Source organism: Cervus canadensis, chromosome 10 (assembly GCF_019320065.1).
Source record: "Cervus canadensis isolate Bull #8, Minnesota chromosome 10, ASM1932006v1, whole genome shotgun sequence".
Classification (NCBI taxonomy): Eukaryota; Metazoa; Chordata; class Mammalia; order Artiodactyla; family Cervidae; genus Cervus; species Cervus canadensis.
The window spans coordinates 13,546,442-13,569,461 of record NC_057395.1 but is presented as its reverse complement, the minus strand read 5'-3'; the positions used below and the strand labels follow the sequence as shown (position 1 = coordinate 13,569,461).

The following is a 23,020-nucleotide window of genomic DNA, read 5'->3' as shown; positions in this document are numbered from 1 at the left end:
AAACAACGGTTCCTGCATTTTACACTTAAGTGTCTCCACTTTTTCTCCATGATTCACCAACAAACCTTTTGACCCAAATTAACCGGCCACCATGGACAGAGCTTGTTAAACTAAAATTCATCTGATTCAGCATTATATCTTTCGAACCCCTCTAGCCACACCTTTTAGAGCTGGCAGGGTGTTTTATCCACCTCTGTTTGCAACAAGAACCTTAGTTAATTTGTATCAAGGTTAGGAGTATCCCAGATGAGTCAGAAAACATAAATATCATTTCTGCCAGCACTATAATCCCTCCTCAGTGGTGCCTATCCATGCAGGCCCATATGGTCACATGATGACTATCAGTTAAAGCTCTCAAGGATACCAAAGGTCAAGGATATACACCACATTGCCTTAGCTTTAGATCCACCAAAACATGATGAGACATAAATTGTATGGGATGAGTGTTACAGGCAAGGCACGGCTGGGAACAGCACCACTTTGCCCATCAGAATGGACCAGCAGCACTGGTAACACCTAGGAGCATATGAAAAATGCAGACTCCCAGGCCTCTCCCAGGCCCACTGGATCATAATCTGCATTTTTTTTTTTTCTTTTTTTTGGTCATGCTGCATGGCATGTGGGATCCTAGTTTCCCTAGTTCTTAACCACTGGACCACCAAGGAAGTCCCATACTCTGGATTTTAACAAGTGATTCATACATGCTAAACTGTGGGAAAAAATGGGTGTTTAAAAAAAAAGAACCTGAGAAACTGTTTCTGAAGATACATCATTAAAATTATTATCCCAAATAACTCTCAGAAATAAAAAGCCTAAACCAAGTTTGGGTCTAAAGAACCATGTGCCTCACACTGAAAATGTCCAGGAAACCTTAAGAGGAACCAAAGTTCCAACTTAAGGCAGCTGAGCGCTCAAGGCCTGAATTCCCGAGGATCGTTTTTTCATAACAGCTTGCAACATCAGACATACTATGTACCTTCAGAAAGTGATGAGTTATACCATGTACAACCTTCATAGCAACAAATTATCAATTTACAAACTCAAAGTCAACATATTGTGCCTCACAGTCATTTAAGCTGGCAAGACTTAAAAGTACACACAAATCTGAAGTAATGCTTTGGAAATATTTGATTTATGTTAAACAGCGCTCTGGAATTTAAACATTTGTATGCTCCACCAAGCCCTTTTCCTGGCCAATTGGATCACTGGTCGGCTTACATAGATGCTTCCAACATAAGACACTGCCCAGTTAAATTTAATATTTAAAAATGTTTAAGACCTTTCTGTGTATTTTTTAAAATCAATCTTACTTCAAGCAAATTTCCTGTGCAGCAAAAGAACACCGCCACCACCACAACAAAATCACACCCCAAACGGCCCTGTGCGATAAAAGGGGCTGCCAGCATCAAGTGAGCTCTGCCTCTAACGAGAACCTTCTACAGAGGGAACCAAGATGGCAAAGCCGCGAAGGACTTCGGTCCAGTAGGGAACACGGAGCAGCGTGTCAGAAAGAAATTGTTTTTCTGCTCCTTTTGATGGGTTGCGCTTTCAAGTCAGGAAATGAGAAACAGGTGTGCCAGAGGGCACACACATCCTCGCTCCACACTGCAAAACACGCGTTTCCAATTTGCAAACATGAAAGGGACTCCTGTTGAATGAAAGAAGAAATGAAAACCCAGTTCTGTCTCTGCGAACCATATGAAGGCGGCTCAGAAAGGCTCTGACAAGCTGCTCGGCTTCCTCCCTCTCCGACTGACAGCAGGTAGTGCTCGACAATGGGAAGGAAAGGCATTCTTTCAAGTGAGAACAATCAGAGGGGGGATCACACGAAGGCTCAGAGCACTGGCACTTAACCCCTCACTCGATCTCCCGCTTCTGTTCCCACCACTGCCTTACCTTGCGTCTTCAAATTACAGGTCTGTCCTTTCAGCAAACAGCAAATGATGCAAAACAAGTCTCTGGCCCACCCACCCCCTCCAAAAAAATCTGAGAAAGTGCAAACATTAAAAGAACATCTTGGAGTTCACTTGATCTACCATCACTTGATCTACCATCACCTAAGTCTCTTTCAGAAAGACCTACTTTTCTTCATGAAGTCCTGAGCTTTCCTGGGGTGCTGGAGACCTTTTAGGGGCTTATATGAATGTCATGGTGGTGCTGAGTTTAAAAGCAACTGGTTTTGGTGGGCCTTTGGGGAAAGGGTGTGTGGCAAGAAGGAAGAGGCACTAATGGCAGCAAAAGGAGCCAGGTGTGCCAAGGTCCATTTGGGAGGCTCTGCAGGGAGCATCCCTCAGCTGTCAGGAGCTGTCAGCTGAACGGCAGAGCCCAGTTCAGGGCAGCAAGCCTTTATTTTAATGTATTTCTAGACTAGCAAGAAACGTCCCTGTACTACAAGTAAGGCCACAGACTTCATGCCCTTTGAGGACGGGGACTGTCCGCTCTTGTATCACAGCCAGACACTATACAGCACAGAATAAGAGCCTCTGAAACAGCTGCTGTGTGATAGCTTGAGGGCAGCTACAAGCCTTCTTACAGGAGAGCAAAATGCCTGAGCTCATGTATGTGGGAAAGACACCCTTCACATCTAAAATTAAGTTTTGAAGAACATCTACAGTATCATAAAAATATTCATTGTAGAATATTAAATGGACAAAGACTAACAAGCTAAGTGGCACTTTCATTTGTTTTATCTATCAAAAATCTACCAAAAATATTAACACACTACCACAGCATAGCAAGGTTAAAATTTCATTTTCCAAATTCTTTTCAATGACCAGGTCTTATTTCACAATCAGGGGAAATCCACTCATTTATTAGTAAAACATTCAAAATTCATGATAACCAAAGCTGTCACATGGAGCTGGTTTCCTAAGAAATGACCTAGCAAAATTCAGAACCAAAAGCAGGAGATAATATATTAATAGTTCATCAGATATGAAGTGACCTCATTAGAGTAAACAATGGTCCCGGAATAGAATTCCCATCCCACATAACTACTTTAGTTTTGGGGAATGTGCTGGGAATTTATTGACTCTGTCATCTGTAAATGAACACTATTTCTTCCCCACCCTGACTAACCAATCAGTCCAAAGAGTCAAGTGGTTTTAAGATGATGATGTTTACAAACATATTAGGGTTTTATCTATGCTCACATCTAGAAGTCATAAATTACACAAAAAGATTTCTCAAGACATTTACATATTAAATCCCAAATTACTTCAGCTTAAGTATCTGCCCTCTAAGAATCTTGAGTGCAAAAGATTCAGTTCAGTTCAATCCAGTCTCTCAGTCATGTCTGACTCTTTGAGACCCCATGGACTGCAGCAAGCCAGGCTTCCCAGTCATCACCAACTCCCAGAGCTTGCTCAAACTCATGTCCATTGAGTTGGTGATGCCATCCAACCATATTGTCCTCTGTCGTCCCCTTCTCCTCCCGCCCTCAATCTTTCCCAGAATCAGGGTCTTTACCATGGAGTCAGTTCTTCAAATCAGGTGGCCAAAGTATTGGACATTCAGCTTCAGCATCAGTCCTTCCAAAGAATATTTAGGACTGATTTCCTTTAGGATGGACTGGTTGGATCTCCTTGCAGCCCAAGGGACTGCCAGGAGTCCTCCAACACCACAGCTCAAATCAATTCTTCAGCACTCAGCTTTCTTAATGGTCCAACTTTTACATCCATACATGACTACTGGAAAAACCATAGCTTTGACTAGATGGACCTCTGTCAGCAAAGTGATGTCTCTGCTTTTTAATTTTTCTTATGCTTTCATAATAAAAGATTATGAAAGCTTATTGTTTCATACAGACAAGAAGCTTCTGAGAAGCCACACTGTCAGCCACATAAGTGAGAAAGAGCACTGCCTAGCAAGGCAGATAAAGGAGCTAGAGTGGGCTGAAGAGCCTGGACCCCACCCAGAAGCAGCAGCCCCTTGGCCACTCTTGCCTCCATCTGAAACATCACTCATCATGCCAGAGCAACCTCAGAGATAAAAGTTCTGTCTTCACCTCTTTTCCAAAAGAAGAAGCATCTCCCTCTTCAAAGGGTCCCCCTCTTCATACAAAAGAAAACTTCAATACTTAGCCAAGACCATCCAGAGAGCACCCAACAGGACCCAGGTTAAGACGCATACACCTTGGACTCACCCCTCTTCTTCAGGGATCTTCTGTTCTCCTCAGAACACACCACTCTCAACTCTGTACTTACCTCCTGTCAGCCCTGACTCAGCCGGCATGACCTAACCCACCCCACCTGTTATGCCCTCAGAAAGGTGATGTTGAAGCCCTAACCCCAAGATGATGGTGGTGTCTTCAGGGAGGTAATTAGGTTTTATGAGGTCATGAGGCTGGGTCCCCCATGATAGGATTAGGATCCCAGTTCTTCTTTGTTGACTACGCCAAAGCCTTTGACTGTGTGGATCACAATAAACCATGGAAAATTCTGACAGAGAAGGGAATACCAGACCACCTGACCTGCCTCTTGAAAAACCTGTATGCAGGTCAGGAAGCAACAGTTAGAACTGGACATGGAACAACAGACTGGTTCCGAACAGGAAAAGGAGTACGTCAAGGCTGTATATTGTCACCCTGCTTATTTAACTTATACGCAGAGTACATCATGAGAAACGCTGGGCTGGAAGAAGCACAAGCTGGAATCAAGATTGCCAGGAGAAATATCAATAACCTTAGATATGCAGATGACACCACTCTTATCACAGAAAGTGAAGAAGAACTAAAGAGCCTCTTGATGAAAGTGAAAGAGGAGAGTGAAAAAGTTGGCTTAAAGCTCAACATTCAGAAAACTAAGATCATGGCATCCGGTCCCATCACTTTGTGGGAAATAGATGGGGAAACAGTGGAAACAGTGTCAGACTTTATTTTTGGGGGCTCCAAAATCACTGCAAATGGTGATTACAGCCATGAAATTAAAAGACGCTTACTCCTTGGAAGGAAAGTTATGACCAACCCAGAGAGCATATTAAAAAGCAGAGACATTACTTTGCCAACAAAGGCCCATCTAGTCAAGGCTATGGTTTTTCCAGTGGTCATGTATGGATGTGAGAGTTGGACGGTGAAGAAAGCTGAGCACTGAAGAATTGATGCTTTTGAACTATGGTGTTGGAGAAGACTCTTGAGAGTCCCTTGGACTGCAAGGAAATCCAACCAGTCCATCCTAAAGGAGATCAGTCCTGGGTGTTCACTGAAAGGACTGATGCTGAAGCTGAAACTCTAATACTTTGGCCACCTCATGCGAAGAGCTGACTCAATGGAAAAGACCCTGATGCTGGGAGGGGTTGGGGACAGGAGGAGAAGGGGACAACGGAGGAGGAGATGGCTGGATGGCATCACCGACTCGATGGACATGGGTTTGAGCAAACTCCGGGAGTTGGTGATGGACAGGAAGGCCTGGTGTGCTGCAATTCATGGGGTCGCAAAGAGTCGGACACGACTGAGTGACTGAATTGAACTGAACTGAACTGAAGAGGAGGAAGAGAGATGGTAGCTCACTCATGTCCATTCTTCCTCTCTCTCTTTCCCTCCCTCCCTCTGTTCCTCTGTCATTGCCTCCATCTCTCTCTCTCTCTCTCTCCACCATGTGATGACACAGTGAAAAGCTGGCCGGCAGTAAGCCAGAAGGAACCGAATCTGCTGGCACCATGATCTTGGACTCCCTAGTCTCCAGAACTTGGAGAAATAAATGTTTAAGCCACTCAGTCTATGGTATTTTGTTAGAGCAGTCTGAGCTAAGACACACCACAGTATACATCAATTCATTCAAAAAACATCAGAGAGACTGTTGGATGAGCACCATTCAGACATCAGGGAACAAAGCTGAGGAAAATCCCTACCTTCATGGAGTTTCATATAGCAGAGAGGAGTAGACTACAAAGATAACATAAAGACACAAAAGATGTAAGATGTTAGACATGATACATTCTATGAGAAAAAATAAAATATGGGAGGGGCTGGGGGATGTGACTGAGGGAAGATTTACATGTTTAAAATGGGGTGGTAGAGGAGGACCTCCATGAGGTGAATTGTCTGAATCAAGAGCTGATGAGGTGGAGGCAGAGGTGTAGATACTCAGGTGTGTGCGTGCTGAGTTGCTTCCGTTGTGTCTGACTCTTTGTGACCCTATGGACCATCAGCCTGCCAGGCTCTCCTGTCAAAACCCACATCTCTTTGTGTGTGTGTGTGTTTGTGTGTTTTGCACTTTTTTAAAAATTAATTTATCTATTTTAGTTAGAGGCTAATTATTTTACAATATTGTAGTGGTTTTTGCCATACATTAACATGAGTCAGCCACGGGTGTACATGTGTCCCCCGTCCCGAACCCCGCTCCCACCTCCCTCCCCATCCCATCCCTCTGGGTCATCCCAGTGCACCAGCCCTGAGCACCCTGTCTCATGCATCCAACCTGGACTGGCGATCTATTTCACATATGATAATAACATGTTTCAATGCCATTCTCTCAAATCATCCCACCCTCACCTTCTCCCACAGAGTCCAAAGCTGTCTCACATATAGTGTTGTTCTTACCATTTTTCTAAGTTCCATATATATGCATTACTATACTGTATTGGTGTTTTTCTTTCTCCGTATAATAGGCTCCAGTTTCATCCACCTCATTAGAACTGATCCAAATGCATTCTTTTTAATGGCTGAGTAATATTCCATGGTGTATATGTACCACAGCTTTCTTATCCATTCGTGTGCTGATGGGCATCTAGGTTGCTTCCATATCCTGGCTATTGTAAACAGTGCTGCGATGAACATTGGGGTACATGTGTCTCTTCCAATTCTGGTTTCCTTGGTGTGTATGCCCAGCAGTGGGATTGCTGGGTCCTATGGCAGTTCTATTTCCAGTTTTTTAAGGAATCTCCACACTGTTCTCCATAGTAACTGCACTAGTTTGCATTCCCACCAACGGTGTAGGAGAAAACCCACATCTCTTACGTCTCCTGCATTGGCAGGTGGGTTCTTTATCAGCAGTGCCACCTGGGAAGCCCAAGACACTCAGGGTAGAGAGTTAAAGGAAAGGAAGGATGCAGGCAGACAGGCCCTGGCAAGTCCGAGCACAGGGAAGCGGCTGAGTGAGCAGAGAGGAAAAGCCAGAGCTGCAGCCTGAGGGGGAGGTGGGCAGCAGCTCATCGGCCCTGAGTAAAGGCTGTGGCCTTTCTCTAAGACGGGACATGCTGGACAGTTCAAGAGCAGGAATGACACGTGATTTGAGTTAAGTTGAAACATCACCTGCTTGAGGAGCTGCTGAGAACTGAATAAAGGGGGAAAGGAGCAGAAAACAAGGGACCAGCTGGGCGCTCCTGTAACATCCCAGATCAGAGATGACCACACCCTGAAGCTGCTCAGAGCAGCCAGGGTGTTATGAAGTGGCTGGATTTTAAATACACTCAGAGAGGAGAGTAGACAGGATTTGTTGCTGGAGTGGACGTGGGTGAGATAAAAGAAGAGAGGGTCAGACATGACTCCAAGATTGTGGCCTGAGATAATGGGAGGCTGCAGGTGCCCTTTGCTGTGTGGAGAAGCAGGTTGGGGAGGGAAGGGCAACATCAAGAGCTCATAGTTGGATGGGCTATTCATTGGGAGGACTGATGCTGAAGCTGAAGCTCCAATACTTTGGCCACCTGACGCAAAGAACTGACTCATTGGAAGAGACCCTGATGCTGGGAAAGATTGAAGGCGGGAGGAGAAGGGGACGACAGAGGATGAGATGGTTGGATGGCATCACCAACTGGATGGACATGAGTTAGAGCAAGCTCTGGGAGCTGGTGATGGACAGGGAGGCCTGGCATGCTGCAATTCATGGGGTCGCAAAGAGTTGGACATGACTAAGTGACTGAACTGAACTGAACTGAGTTGCCTATTATGGGGACATAATAGTCGCCTATGGGGGCTTTGGAGAAGCAGTTAAAACACTGAGTTCTGAGAAGAGGCCCAAGGTAGAGATAAAAAGGTGGGAGTCAGCATATATATGGTACTTAGTCACTGGACTGGATGAGAACATCGAGGCAGCGAGTATCCAAAGACACAGAAAAGGTAGAGGGCTGGGCCTCAGGGCACTGAGAGGTCAGGAGATGGGAAACAGTAACAAAGGAGGCAGAGAATGGCAGCCAGTGAGGCGGGAGGAAAACCGTTCGTGTTGGATGCTCCGGAAGCCCATCAAAAATAGGATTTTCTGGAAGCGAGTCATTCAAGCAACTGCGTCACACACTGCTTACAGGACTAACGGATGACCACTGCACTTTAGGGGTGACTGAAAATCTTGACAAGAGCAGACCGGTAGAAGCGAGGAGGAGGCCCGACTACTTTAGTGTGGTGGAGAATCACAGGTTCCATCCCCGATCCGAGAGGACCCCACATGCCGTGCAGCAACGAAGCCCGAGAGCCACAACTACTGAGACTGTGCTCTAGAGTCTGGGAGCCACAACTGCCGAGTCCACGGGCTGCAGCTCCGGAAGCCCGTGCACCCGGAGCCTGTGTTCCGCAGCAGGAGAAGCCACCGCAAGGAGAAGCCGCAACTAGAGGGGAGTCCTCGTTTACTGTAACTAAAGAAAAGCCTGCTCAGCAGTGAAGAGTCAGCACAGCCGAAAAGAAATAAATAAATATGCAAAAAAAAAAAAGTTCAATGAGTGGAAAAGACTAAGTAACATAACAGACATGAAATACAGGCGACTCCATGAAGATTCACCTTGAAAGGCTGCTACAAAATAGGGGAAAGAGTTGGCAAGGAGGCTGGCCCCCGGGGTGATCTGCACCCAGGGTCCAGAGTAGAACAGGGCTTTTATTGACGATAATCAAGAGACTGGGCTGCCAAAAGCACTTGTGACAGAGCACTAAAGAGGAATAACAGATACTCCTGAGAAGGAAACAGAAGCAGGGACTCCTGCCTGCCTCCCCGTCCCTCCTGGGCCCCAGAAACCACAACGCCAGGGCACAGGCGGATGTCTCAGCAGTGAGGCCCCACTGGCTCCTGGGCGCCACCCTCAGAGGGAAGCCAGCCCTGTGCCCTCCTGACAACGGCATCTGGGAAGCACAGACGCGCAGGAAACCTCCCACAGACGGGCAGAGGCAGACCTGTGACTGCTGGTTAGGAGAAAGAGTCGAGAAGGGGTGACATACTGACAGACTTCCCCGCCCTTGCAGAGGAGACTCCAACCACTGGCTCAGAAACATTAATATCAAAGCAGCAGCCTGGTCTCATTCTTCGCATTTTTTAATCCCGTCCATCTTTGAACCGACTCTTAACAAGCCAGGGCCACACCCTCACCACCCTCTGATTTCTGAAACAGCTAAGACCTGGAAAATCAAAGAACCCAGAAAGTCAGAAATCACCAGGGTTCCTCTTGGGTAGCAGACCGTTCTTCCTGACAGAACACCAGAAAAGGAGATTGCAGCGCTGTCTCCTGATTGCTAGTCAGCTGCCACAAAACCCCCGGACTCGCTATTTCTCTTTAAGAAAAAAACCAGACGGCACAGACAAGTAACAGAAGACCAATGTTAAGGTCAGCCAGAGCATAAACTTAATCTCTTGCTTTTTCCCTCCTTCTGATCTTCTAATCCTCAATCTGCTCTTCCTTTCCATAGCCAGAGAAAGACCACAGATGTATCTTATATTACATATCTGATGTGTTACTGAAAAATTATGTGTGAATCCGATTCTGGCAAATTAAATCAAATTTTAAAATGCTATTTAAGGAAATTTCATGGTGGATAATATTAGAATCCTTCTACAAGAGGGAAGAATCACATACACATTTCTCTCCTTTTCAATTAAATATACTTGACATGTAATATTGTATAAATTTAAGGTATACAACATGTTAATTTCATATATTTATTTACTATAATATGATTGCCATCATGTGATAATTAGCACCTCTACCACATTACATAACTATCCTTTCTTTTTAATGGCTAGAATAATTATGTTCCAGTCTCTTAACAAGGCTGATGATTATAATATTGTTGCCCATACACACACATTTTTTAATTTTACTTTGTCTACGAAGCATTTTCTAAGTGCAAAGCCCTGTGCCAGGCACTCAGGAAACACAAATATACTCACAGAGCCCCTGTTCTCAAGAGCTTATGCCACTGCTTAAAGAAAGCTTGAAACTATTTATTGTCACAAAAAAAATCTGAGAATAAAAAAAGGGCACACTTTTTTCAGTTTTAAATTCTCAGAAATCAGGAGGCACACTGCAGTTGACAGCATCTTCCCACGGCTCTGTGGCAGGCAGCAGCTGGGACACAGCCAGCTCTGCCCCTGGAGGTCAGCCGCTTCCATCTGCTGGCCCTTGCTGACCCTTCTGCTGAGTTGCGTTCCATGTTGGAACTCCATGTGTTGAGTTTAACTGCCATTTTCAATGTCTTCAAAAGGATTACAGTCTGATACAGAATTCAAACAAACAGTGATTACATACATAGGAATGCATGGAAATGGCGAAGAGGCATGACCTTGTTATCAGGGAAGCAAATATTTCTTGGGAGAATACCCCCAATTCGATACTTGCGAAGTAATAGCCATGTGTTAAGTGATGACAAAGCTGTGTGTCGTAATGTAACTGGCAGTCTTTCCCCCTCTAGGGTGAGTGTCTTACATGGGTATATTTCATTCTAGGATATTACGGTAAACGTACAAGCAACAAAAGCAAAAACAGACAGGGAGGTCTACTTCAGCCTAAAAAGCTTCAACACAGCTAAGGCAATAAGCAACAATATGAAGAGGACACTTATGGAATGGGAGGAAATAGTTACAAACCACATAGCCGATAAGGTATTCATACCCAGAATAGACAAGGAACTCCTACAACTCAATAGCAGGGGGGGAAGAAAAACAAGATCAATATTAAAACATGGGCAAAGGACTTTGACATTTCTCCAAAGACATAGAAATGATCAACAGGTATACGAAAAGGTGTTCAACATCACTAACCATCTGGAAAATGCAACAGAAAACCACAAGATATCACCTCACACTTGTTAAAATGGACATTACCAAAAAGACAAGAGACAATGTTGGTGAGGTTGCAGATATGCCAACTCTCATACACAGGAGGCAGGAATGTAAAATGGTTCAGCTCCTATAGAAACAGTATGGAGGTTCCCCAAAAAAGTAATAATGGGACTATCACAGGATCCAGCAATTCCACTTCTGGGTATTTATCCAAAAGAATTGAAATCAAGATCTCAAAGAGGTATCTGCACTCCCACATTAGCTGCATTATTCACAACAGCTAAGATGTGGAAACAATTTAAATGTCCTTGGACAAATGAGCAAGTAAGGAAAATGTGGTGTATTCATAGAAGAATATTCTTCAGCCTTTAAAAAGAAGGAAATCCTGCCACACATGATAACATTGATGAATCCAGAAGACATTATGCTCAGTGAAATAAGCCAGTCACAGGACAGACACTGCACGTTTCCACTTAAATAAGGTACCTAAAATAGTCAGACTCATAGAAGCAGAGAGTAAAACAGCAACCTCCACAGTTTAGGGAAGAGGAAAATGGAGAGTTGCCATTCAAAATTCACAAGGTTTAAGTTATGCAAGATGAATAAGTTCTAGAGATCACAGGTCAGCTCATCAAATCCTCATGGATGTTAAGATAATACTATTCGTGTTGTATAAATAGCTACTTGCTAGGATGTCTCAGCCAGTGAGTCAAGAATCTGAACAAGAACCTACATATTTCCTTTGCTCCCTCTAGAGCTCAGCAAATTTCCAAGATGCCAGAACATTAGTCAGATTTTGCAAGGTGAGCTCCCCACCCTCTAACTTCTTCCCCACAAGATGCTGGAGTTTATCCCTCAGGCTAATAACCACATCCCCTGTCTGGCCTTAGGAGAGTCCTACCTTGACCATAACTAGGTATCTTCCCTCTGTCTTTCAATAATCATCTACCAAGAACTATAAAACTAAAATGTAGGCCAGGTCTCTGGATTTTCTGCAACAGCCTAAGGCATATGTCCTTTTTGTTTGTTTAAACCAAAAAAATTGCAAAATTCTGTGCTCCACCTTTCTTCTGACTTACTCACCCAACTCTGCCATGTGTTCCCATTGTCAACCTCCTAGCAACAGCCCCAGGAGAAACAAGAGTGAAGCAATCACAGATGGAAAGAACTGGAGACTTGCTCTATCATCCTCATGTTCTGTTGGCTGATGACTTGCTGTTCAGTCCCTCAGTCGTGTCTGACTCTTTGTGACCCCACTGACTGTAGCACTCCAGGCTTCCCTGTACTTCACCACCCCCTGGAGCTTGCTCAAACTCATGTCCATCGAGTCAGTGATGTCATCCAACCATCTTCTCCTCCTGCCTTCAATCCTTCCCAGAATCAGGGTCTTTTCTAATGAGTCAGTTCTTTGCAACAAGTGGCCAAAGTATTGGAGCTTCAACTTCAGCATCAGTCCTTCCAAAGAATATTCAGGACTGATCTCCATTAGGACTGACTGGTTTGATCTCCTTGCAGCCCAAGGGAATCTCAAGAGTCTTCTCCAACACAATAGTTCAAAAGCATCAATTTTTCAGCACTCAGCTTTCTTCATGGGTCCAAACTCTCACATCCATACATGACTACTGGAAAAACCATAGCTTTGACTAGACGGACCTTTGTCAGCAAAGTAATGTCTCTGCTTTTTAATATGCTGTCTAGGTTTGTTATAGCTTTTCTTCCAAGGAGCAAGGGTCATTCAATTTCATGGCTGCAGTCACCAAATCTGCAGTGATTTTGGAGCCCAAAAAAATAAGGTCTGTTACTGTTTCCATTGTTTCCACACCTATTTGCCAAGAAGTGATGAGACTGAATGCCATGATTTTTATCTTTTGAATGTTGAGTTTTAAGCCAGCTTTTTCACTCTCCTCTTTCACTTTCATCAAGAGGCTCTTTAGTTCCTCTTCACTTTCTGCCATAAGGGTGGTGTCATCTGCATATCAGAGGTTATTGATATTTCTTCTGGCAATCTTGATTCCAGCGTGTGGTTTATCACCCAGCATTTCTCATGATGTACTCTGCATAGAAGTTAAATACGTAGAGTGACAATATACAGCCTGACTTACTCCTTTCCCAATTTGGAACCACTCCATTGTTCCATGTCTGGTTCTACCTGTTGCTTCTTGACCTGCACACAGGGTTCTCAAGAGGGTAAGGTGGTCTGGTATTCCCATCGCTTGAAGAATTTTCCACAGTTTCTTGTGATCCACACAGTCAAAGGCTGTAGTGTAGTCAATGAAGCAGAAGAAGATGTTTTTCTGGAACTCTCTTGCTTTTTTGATGATCCAACAGATGTTGGCAATTTGATCTCGGGTTCCTCTGCCTTTTGTAAATTCACCTTGAACATCTGGAAATACTTAGTTCACATACTGTTGAAGCCTGGCTTGGAGAATTTTGAGCATTACTTTGATAGCATGTGAAATGAGTGCAATTGTGTGGTAGTTTGACATTCTTTGGCATTGCCCTTCTTTGGGATTGAAATGAAAACGGACCTTTTCCAGTCCTGTGCCACTGCTGAGTTTTCCAAATTTGTTAGCATGTTGAGTGTGGCACTTTAACAGCATCATCTTTTAGGATTTGAAATAGCTCAGTGGGAATTCTATCATGTCCACTAGCTTTGTTCACAGTGATGCATCCTAAGGCCCACCACCTGACTTCACAATCCTGGATGTCTGGCTCTAGATGAATAACCACAACATCATGGTAATCTGGGTCATTAAGATCTTAGTCCTTAAACTTAAGAAGGTTATAAGATGATGGGCTGGGCATCAGAGCTAAACAGCTACACTAGATATCTTAGACTAGAAACCTAAAGTTATCTTTAATCATATAAAACTATCTTCAGTGGATATGAGATAGGCAAACAAGGAAATATTCAAGGGGGGAGGGTGAAAGACCTTATTTTCACAATTTAAGCTTACCCCTCTCCCCACTGCATTCTACTTCATAGAATCAAATCCATAAAGTGTACTCCTATTCCAACTTTCACATCACCAATTTAAAAAAGAAGGGAGCAACAGAAATCATCTATACAGAAAAAAAGAAGGGAGACGGACGACCCCAAGGAGACTGAATTTCTTTTCCAAAGTGACACAGTCAAGTAGGCTCTCAGAATTCCAGCTTAAAGTAGAATTCAGGTCTCCTAACATGCAGACCCACAAAGGTCCATCTAGTCAAGGCTATGGTTTTTCCAGTGGTCATGTATGGATGTGAGAGTTGGACTGTGAAGAAAGCTGAGCGCCAAAAAATTGATGCTTTTGAACGGTGGTGTTGGAGAAGACTCTTGAGAGTCCCTTGGACTGCAAGGAGATCCAACCAGTCCATCCTAAGGGAGATCAGTCCTGGGTGTTCATTGGAAGGACTGATGCTGAGGTTGAAACTCCAATACTTTGGCCACCTCATGCGAAGAGTTGACTCATTGGAAAAGACCCTGATGCTGGGAGGGATTGGGGACAGGAGGAGAAGGGGATGACGGAGGATGAGATGGCTGGAGGGCATGTCACCGACTCGATGGACATGACTTTGAGTAAACTTCGGGAGTTGGTGATGGACAGGCAGGCCTGGCATGCTGTGGTTCATGGGGTCGCAAAGAGTCAGACACGACTGAGCAACTGAACTGAACTAAATGTGCAGACATAAGAGTAACATTTAAAAAGCAACAAACCAACTTGCTGAACCACATACTGACAAAAAATAAAGTCAACACAACACATGATACCAACTGATACTTCTTTAGGAAAACGAAAATGAAACAATGAATCATCTGTTTTAGACTTTGATTTATTCAAATACCACAATTTTCCATAGACATGGGCCATACTTAATTATGCATACATAATTATGCGTTAATTATGCCATACTAATTCCTAAGTATTATGTGTAAAGATTTTCACGTGCCAGCAATATTAAATTAAAAATTAACTCATTATTACCTTGTGCTCATCTCTTCAAATTAGAAAACAATTTTTGGTCTATTATATGATTTGGTCTAGCATGATTTAGATTCAACATTAATTTGTGTTTGGACTCCACCTGAGTGGCTCAAAATCAAATATTTCCACCAATCCAAGAAAAGGATCAAGATCAGGAAGCTGCTACAACAGGTGGGCAGTTTAGGGGTCTGAAATAACAGAGTCAGGTCAGAAGAAATGGAAAGAAGCTACAAATTTGAGAATGGTACCAAGAATTCAAGTCTGACTAAATAGATTACTGAAAGTGAAAGTGAAAGTCACTTAGTCACGTTTGACTCTTTGCCACCCTGTGAACTATACAGTCCATGGAATTCTCCAGGCCAGAATACTGGAGTGGGTAGCCATTCTCTTCTCTAGGGGATGTTCCCAACCCAGGGATCGAACCCAGGTCCGCCACACTGCAAGTGGATTCTTTACCAGCTGAGCCACCAGGGAAACTCAAAATAGTGATGGCAATAAAAGAGGCATGGGATGCAGGAGAAAGGTGGCCACAGTGTGGGAATACGAAAACAAGGTGTTTATTTGTGCTACAGAACTTCATGTGCATACATGGCACCCACAGGGACGTGGCCAGCAGGAAGGCAGAAAGGACTAAGGTGGACTTCAAGCATGAAGAACAGAGTAGGGATAGACATGGAAGCCAGCACCCTAAGAGATGACCACTGAAACAGCACCAAGTCACCAAGAGGAAGCCCACAGAGAGATGAGGAAAAGCCACGCCCGGGGCTACTAGCAGTGGGAAGAAGATGGAGCAGGTCAAGGGAGCAGGACAAACCAGGACAGGTCCAGGGTCTACTCTAGAGGCAGAGACCCCAGAGAAGCAGGAGCAAGCAAGAGAGGGGGGCGGCTGGACTGGGTGGCTGGTCAGTGTGGTGGGGCAGAAAACAGTGAGGAAGAGACCAGAGAGAGAAAGGAAAGAGAGGCGGCCATATCCACCCGCCCTCCTGAGAAAGCCTGAGGACAGCTGGCACAAAGTCCTAGGATTCTGACTTGAGAGATGACACGGCAAAGCGGGGGAACCAACGTTATGATGTCACCCACAAATATCAACCACATCATGAGCTTCAAGTACATCTGGCACAAGCACATGAAAACCTGAATCTAGACAACAACCATTCTGCCCACTCAAATCCACTCTCCCGACACACACACACACACACACACACACACACACACATTTCTGAATGATAAAGACTCTTCTAATACAAATACAAAAAGAGGACCTACATTTTGTCAAAAGCATATGCCATGATACACATTTTGAAATACACCTTGTAAGATTTACATCAACATTTTACTTAATAAATGACCTCTTAGTTTTTCAAATGCCTTGCTACTTTTATATCATTTTGACCCAAATTTGGCACTATCATGAGTCATTAGGGGGAAAAAATTCATTAAAAATATAACTAAATTTTAGTTAACCCCAAAGTTGTATTGAAAAAGTTAGCAAACCATTTATACTGTGATACTTATGTTGTGAAACAATTCTCAAAAATTCCCAAGTATCAAAGATCTTTCAAGTATCAATGTTCTGGTCCATGAGGTGTCTTAGCACATACTTTGTGTTTACATAAAAACACAGTTTTCAATCAATAAATGACCTACGAGGTTGAAGTAATGAAAAATGGTCATGAAAGCAGCAAATACCTGAGGTACTCACAGCTGTGGAGTAGGGATTATGAGCTCCAGTATTTTCAGCCCAGCAGCCACATCCATAAAGAGCAGCCTGGTGGGGGAAGGTAGATAAATATAAATACAGCATTTTAAGAACATTATACATAATTACTAGCTTTCAACAGAAGCCAGAAATCATACCCATCTAATAAAGCCTCATCTAATAATGATGTATATAGCACATGCGTGATAACCAGAGGCTAAGACCTACCCAGACAATGGTTCTAACACTATCAAAACTACTTTCAGCTAAGGATTAATCTAAAATTTTTCAGAAATGAGAAAAAAAAATTATTAATCTTATCAACAGTAATTTCTTCCTTCCCAGAAAAAATCTTCCCTCTGCTGTAGGCTTGCTGGGTGTGGCTCTTCTGGATCCTTGAAATCACTTCTCAATCTAGGTGTGTGTCAGTCAGGTTATTTGGGGAGCATAATAATAGGAACCGTGGGTTCCCAGCTATATTCCTGGTGGTCTGGAGGCTGGCCCGGGAGTCAGCACTGTTAACCAGGATCCTAGGGGCCTGGAATTCAGGCGGTCCCCCCGCCAGCCTCCTGCAAACCCTGCTTCAGGTTTTAGGGCTTTTCCCTCCTCCTTCAGGACAGGACAAGAGGAAATCCAACTTTTATGCACCAAAGGGCCCAGTACATGCTCACCACCACTCTAGATTCTGCCAGACAGAAAGAAGGGTGACGAAAAGGCCTGTCCAAGCTAATCACTCTGTGAGGTGGCAGAATAAATTTACGTGTCTGAAACCACCAGGAACACTGTGGTTTTATGAAAGTGTGTGATAACCATTCCTATTTTGTTTCCAAGTGTGCCACCCAGAATGTCTGGATTCACCTCTTCAATGTCTACTATGATTTCTCTGCCTTTGCAAGGGGAATCACAACTGATAACTTTTCCATTCCTTAGTTAGAAGCAGAATTCAAAAAACCCTTAGATGGTTATTGCAGAGGAATACAAGGAGGTGTGGTCAAGAATGTTTATGATCACCTGTTTGGTAAGAACAAAATACTGAAAACAACATAGATGTCAAGCAGTAAAGAAATGGCTAAATAAACATTGGCACAGCAACATGTAGAATTAGAAAAAAAAAATTTTTTAAGATATTTAAGAACTATTACAGAAAAACTCTGAAACATTCAGTGTTTAAAAAAAAAAAAATCCTACAACAATATATTCAGTATTCTCTGTGACTGATGAAGGAAAAAGGTACTCCCACAAAAATAGCACTGCTATATTCTAGGAACTTATTTGTGAGTAGTGGAAGAAGCTAAGACAGAGAATGGTAACCAGACAGATTTTAACTTTCTATGATGGTTTATTCCTTACAAGGACTTCAGAATTAATTTGCTCCAATATTCTGCATGGAACAGGGGTTTTCAGGAAACAGTTCAGGCACTTCTGATACTGTGACCCTCACCACTTCATGTGGGAACATATACCCCTTTTGGACACTTTTAACTGGTGGGCAATTTTACCTTCGATTGCTTTAAGGAATATATACTTTCTCATAACTTCCGCCCACCAATCCTGGAACTACTCTCTGGAAATACTTCAACCTCCCCCTAAGGTTCTCCAAATTTGGCTTTTCTAACGTCCCGATTCTTCTTTTCTCTCTCAAAGAATCTGTGAAAGTGAAAGTTGCTCAGTCATGTTGAACTCTTTGTGACCCCATGGACTATACAGTCCATGGAATTCTCCAGGCCAGAACACTGGAGTGAGTAGCCGTTCCCGTCTCCAGGAGATCTTCCCAAACCAGGGATAGAACCCAGGTCTCCCGCATTGCAGGTACATTCTTTACCAGGTTGAGCCACCAGGGAATCTGTGAACTGTTCCCCAAGACGTTGAGATGCACACACCCACTCCACTTCCCTAATGACACTCCTTGAGAAATGACCCTGAGTCCAGGATGATGGAGCTGGACCTCTCTTAAAAGCAGAAACAAGAACTGAATGCAACACCCTTAATATGGCAGACAGTAGAAAATCTATTACTGCCTTTGAAAACACCATGCTTCTAAAATAAACAAGATAGTTGGGTGAGGGTGGCAACTAAAAGTCCTTCAGAAGTGATCAGCTCATAGATTTCAGGAAAAAATGGCAAACTTGTGGGCTAAAGCCATTCAACTGGTTCTACCTAGGATGGGTGCTGGGTCAGCCAGAGCCTCAGAGAACATGTAGCCTCAGTGAAAGGGCCCAACCTTCCTTCACTGAAAACTCTGGATATTGGCCCACTGCCCTTTCCATTTCCCACAATTATCTTGACCTGGAGTTCTGCACCCAAAAAATAGTAAATAAGACCGCAAGGACACTCCTTGGAAGCCCAGTGGAGGTCATGAAAAGAAAGTTTATTCTTACTCTTGGCTCTCCTTTCTAACCAAATTTCCTTTATGCTACCTCTCCTCAATTTCATGACCTAAGTTGTCTTCCTTCTTCATTTTCTGAAACAGGCTGGGCTGAGACAGTGACAGGTAAGAGAAAAGAATCAGAGACTGTCCCTTTCCTATCCACTCTGTTAGATAAAACACAACAAACTTAAGCAGACCTCTAAAAACAAAAAGCTTCCTTCTTTTTAGTAGTAAAATGCTATCAAAGCTATTATCATGGAGTAAAAGTAGGTCATGCAAGTGGTGATAGTACAATTATCATTTACTCTTCTCTGGGTCTTTGTTTCCTTTTTTATAAAATAAGGATATAGTAACAGGCACTTCACAGTGTTGTAGGATTACGGGAATTAATACGCTTGCTTCACATCGCCAGCAAATAATAAATAGCAACTGCCACATTATTAGAAGAGACTGTGATAAGCAACTGAAATGCATGATGTCATTTAATCTTCTAGAACTTTGTGAGGTAGCTATTTATCCCCATTGTACAATTGTGGAAAATAGAACTTCAGGCGTTGAGTAACCTGTCCATGTGAGGGGACTGGTAAGTGGGGAAGTGAGGTTAGAATAAAGGTTTACCCAAATCCACACTCAACCCCTAAACTCAACCGCCTGTTTTCATGTGGGTCAGGTAGGGTTTGGAGGACAGTAGAACATAATAATTCCTTTTTTGTATCGCATTTGTAAATTCTAATTATTATAAGCTAAGGAAGCAAATGAAGTTTTCTTTCAAATTGCCACTTTAGCATCTGAACTGTTATATCTAGAGCAGGGTAAAATGTGTAATATGCTAAAATTTAATAGTTTTTGTGCATTTAAAATATATATAGGAATACCTAGTTTTAGCACATTTTTAAAAAACTGAGTCTTTGCTTTTCAAAGACAGTTTGCTTATGTATTTTGTTTCATTCTATTCAGCTTGTCGAGAAGGACAGCCCTTTACCTCTCGTATGATGCTTCCATGTCTCCAGGCTTGTCGCCTCTCTTCCATCTGTGCCATATAACCCGATTAAACAACTGCCTTCCTTGTAAGCAACTTTACCCTCTCCTTCACACCATTTTCCCGATTCTTCAGCCCTCACAAACTGTACATTCATAAACCAGTCAAGTGGGGCAAATTAATATGTAAGTTTTTTTTAAACTGAGGTACAACTGACACACATTTTATTAGTTTCAGATATACAGACTAATAATTCAATATTTGCATAGAATGCAAAATGATCAGTTAACATCCATTAACATCTGTCACCATACACAGCCACAGAATGGTTTTTCTTGTGATGAGAACTTCTAAGATTTACTCTCTTAGCAGTTTTCAAATGTGTACATGTAAGCTTTACAGTATTTCTTTTTCCAAGACAACCCATGTGCAGTGTGGCAGAACAGCTTCAAGATTGCTGGGTGTAATGTCCCGCTAACGTAGTCCAGAACTATCCTTGGTTCTCTTGTTGCTATTTTGCTAACCCAAACAAACAAAAACCAGTGAAAAAGTCATGGGAATGGCAATGAGATGAAGGCAGCTCTGCTGGCTTTTCTCTCTCTTTCTCCACCAAGGCATCCAGATCTGATATGCCAAGCTTGGTTTTCCTATTCCAAACTTGACAAATACACAAGACTTTATTATGTGGAAAAATACCATGACCAGACAAAGACTTTTTATACTGAGTTCAAAGCATTTACACATGTTGAGTAATCATGTCCCATAAATCCCCTTGCATGGCAGGCAAAGAGTAGCACAAAATTAATTATTCCTCCCTTCCCTTTCCCACCACAGCACGATGAGTGTTTGTCCACCATAAAGGGCAGGTCACAGAACATCACTAGGGGCTCTGCAAAGACGTCCTCCATGAATCAGACCACTGCTCCGAGCACTCGTGACCCACCGTGTCCAAAGCAACTGTGACGTGGACTCTTCTTCAAACACAAGACAGAAAGCACACGAGTGTGCCAAGCAGTGCTCCAGAGGCAGCGTGAGATCCAAGTGCTGAGCTTACACACTCCCCAAGCGACTGTTACACTTTAACAGACTGTGCTGTGGGCGTACTCCGTCGTGTTCCACGCTTTGCAACTCCATGGTCTGTAGCCTGCCAGGGTCCTCTGTCCATGGCATTCTCCAGGCAAGCATACAGGAGTGGGTTGCCATTTCCTCCTCCAGGAGACCTTCCTGACCCAGGGATCAAACCCGCATCTTTTGCATCTCCTGCATTGGCAGGCGGGTTCTTTACCACTAGTGCCGCTTGGGAAGCCAACAGACTCTGTGAGGGCATCCAATTCGTTTGTTCACTCAACAAATATTTGTTAAGCCAGTAAGCAATGTGCCAAATTGGTATATACTCAGAAAGATTATTAGATCAAATGTATTGTTAAATTTCATTCTCAATTTACTACTAAAGGCTGGAGATGGGGAGATGGGGGTGAAGAAGATGTACATGTGAGTTCGCAAAAAGCCAGTTGCACATAAATTCGGCTTCCCTCATGTCTCGATTTCTTGAGTAGTATCATGTGTTGGTGACTTGAAATATCAGTTAGTCTATAAAACAGCTGAAATGCTTAATCAGAGATAGGATTCGGGTCAAAATGCTACTGTTCCTTGAATAGAGGAAATACAAAATGCAACTCTGAAACCATTTTCCCACCTGAAAAGCAAGTCATACAGTCAGGTGCTCGCTTCTACAGAGAATGATCAGTAAGAACCCCAGTATTCTGAGGTAGGTTTTCATTTTAGAAAATATCCTGAACAGGTAGTTGATGATTCATACTATGTAAGTGTTAAGAACAATACCATTTGTTTTTACTAAAGAAAAAACAAAAAATGTCTCTACTGGTTCAAAAACTTGTGAGCTGGAAAATTCTACGTTCAACTTGTGAGGCTAGTTGAAAAACCTCAGCGTTCCTTACCTGCCCAACTCTCCCCGGATGTTTCAAGGCCAAGCCTCCACTAGAGACGGCGGCAGCCACATTCCCTTCGTGGTCCACAACCACAGCGCCCACTGTGTCCAAAGCACCTGAGTCGTTCTCCTGTGGAGCAAAAAGGGCCAGGGCACTCACTAAGCATGTTGCATAACAAGGATACGACCACAGAGCACTTCAAGGACAATCACTACACAGCAAAATCCGATATTATCCTTAGCTGGAACATTCGGCAATCTCCTGAAATTATCTATTATCAAGTTGACACTTAAACCTGGTTCAAGTCAAAACTTATTTTCCAGTGAAAGATCCTGAGCCAAGGGTGTCCAGTTGCTTTTCTCTAATAAGAAGCCTAACGTGCCTTTCAAAGGGAGGCAGAAAACAACAATAAAAATTGTAGTATATCACTGTATCGCCTTAATCTCAAGAATTCAGTTCACGACTGAGAATCTGTAGAGGAAAGGATCTATGGTATAAGTGAACTAATAAATGTCCTTATTTATATTTTTTTAATATTATGTAAAATTTTCCAAAAGTAATATATTCACCACAATAAATAAAGAGAGTGCCATTCAGTCTTGAACTAGATCATGCTAGAGTTTTCTTTAAAATTTCTTCCTTGTGAGACACTTGATGGCAAACTCCCTTCCCTGCTATGTTAATAATATGGTTGCCACTCGTATGGCAGAAAAGTGCACATTCCCGGGAGCCATCTTTGTGTTTCTGGGTCTTGTTCCAGGCCTCACATGCTTAAGGCATTTCACACATATTGACCACGAGCAGCTGTCTCTTGCCTCGAAGATTTCTGAGTCACCTGTGCAAGGCAGACAAACTTTACCCTGCTGGATAAAAATCAGAAGTAAAAGGAGCAGGAACAAAATTTCATGAAAAATTACCTTTTTAGTATATTAAAGGAGGGCTATTGTAGGTCTTTAAGTTCACTGTGGTCATGGTGGTATATATTTTCAAACTCGGGCACTGGTGCCCCAGAACCTGAGAACCCCATCCTCACCCACACCCCTAAGTCTGTAAGAGAGTCAGGGACAACCCCATGTTCAAAGAG

At 43.1% G+C, this 23,020-nt stretch overlaps 1 protein-coding gene across 6 annotated transcripts in view; it reads right to left on the bottom strand.

The window, feature by feature from the left end:
• Positions 1-23,020, bottom strand: part of TASP1 (taspase 1) — a 246,075-nt gene that overhangs the window by 119,661 nt on the left and 103,394 nt on the right. For 3 of the 6 annotated variants that reach the window (XM_043478982.1, XM_043478983.1, XM_043478986.1), the window contains 2 exons: positions 21,946-22,065; positions 16,631-16,709 (listed from right to left, as the gene is read on the bottom strand). In XM_043478982.1, the coding sequence (XP_043334917.1) occupies positions 16,631-16,709; positions 21,946-22,065 (199 nt within the window). Of the gene's footprint in view, positions 1-9,861; positions 10,406-16,630; positions 16,710-21,945; positions 22,066-23,020 lie in introns of those variants that run through there. The other 3 variants (XR_006271492.1, XM_043478985.1, XM_043478984.1) reach the window with 2 other exon arrangements.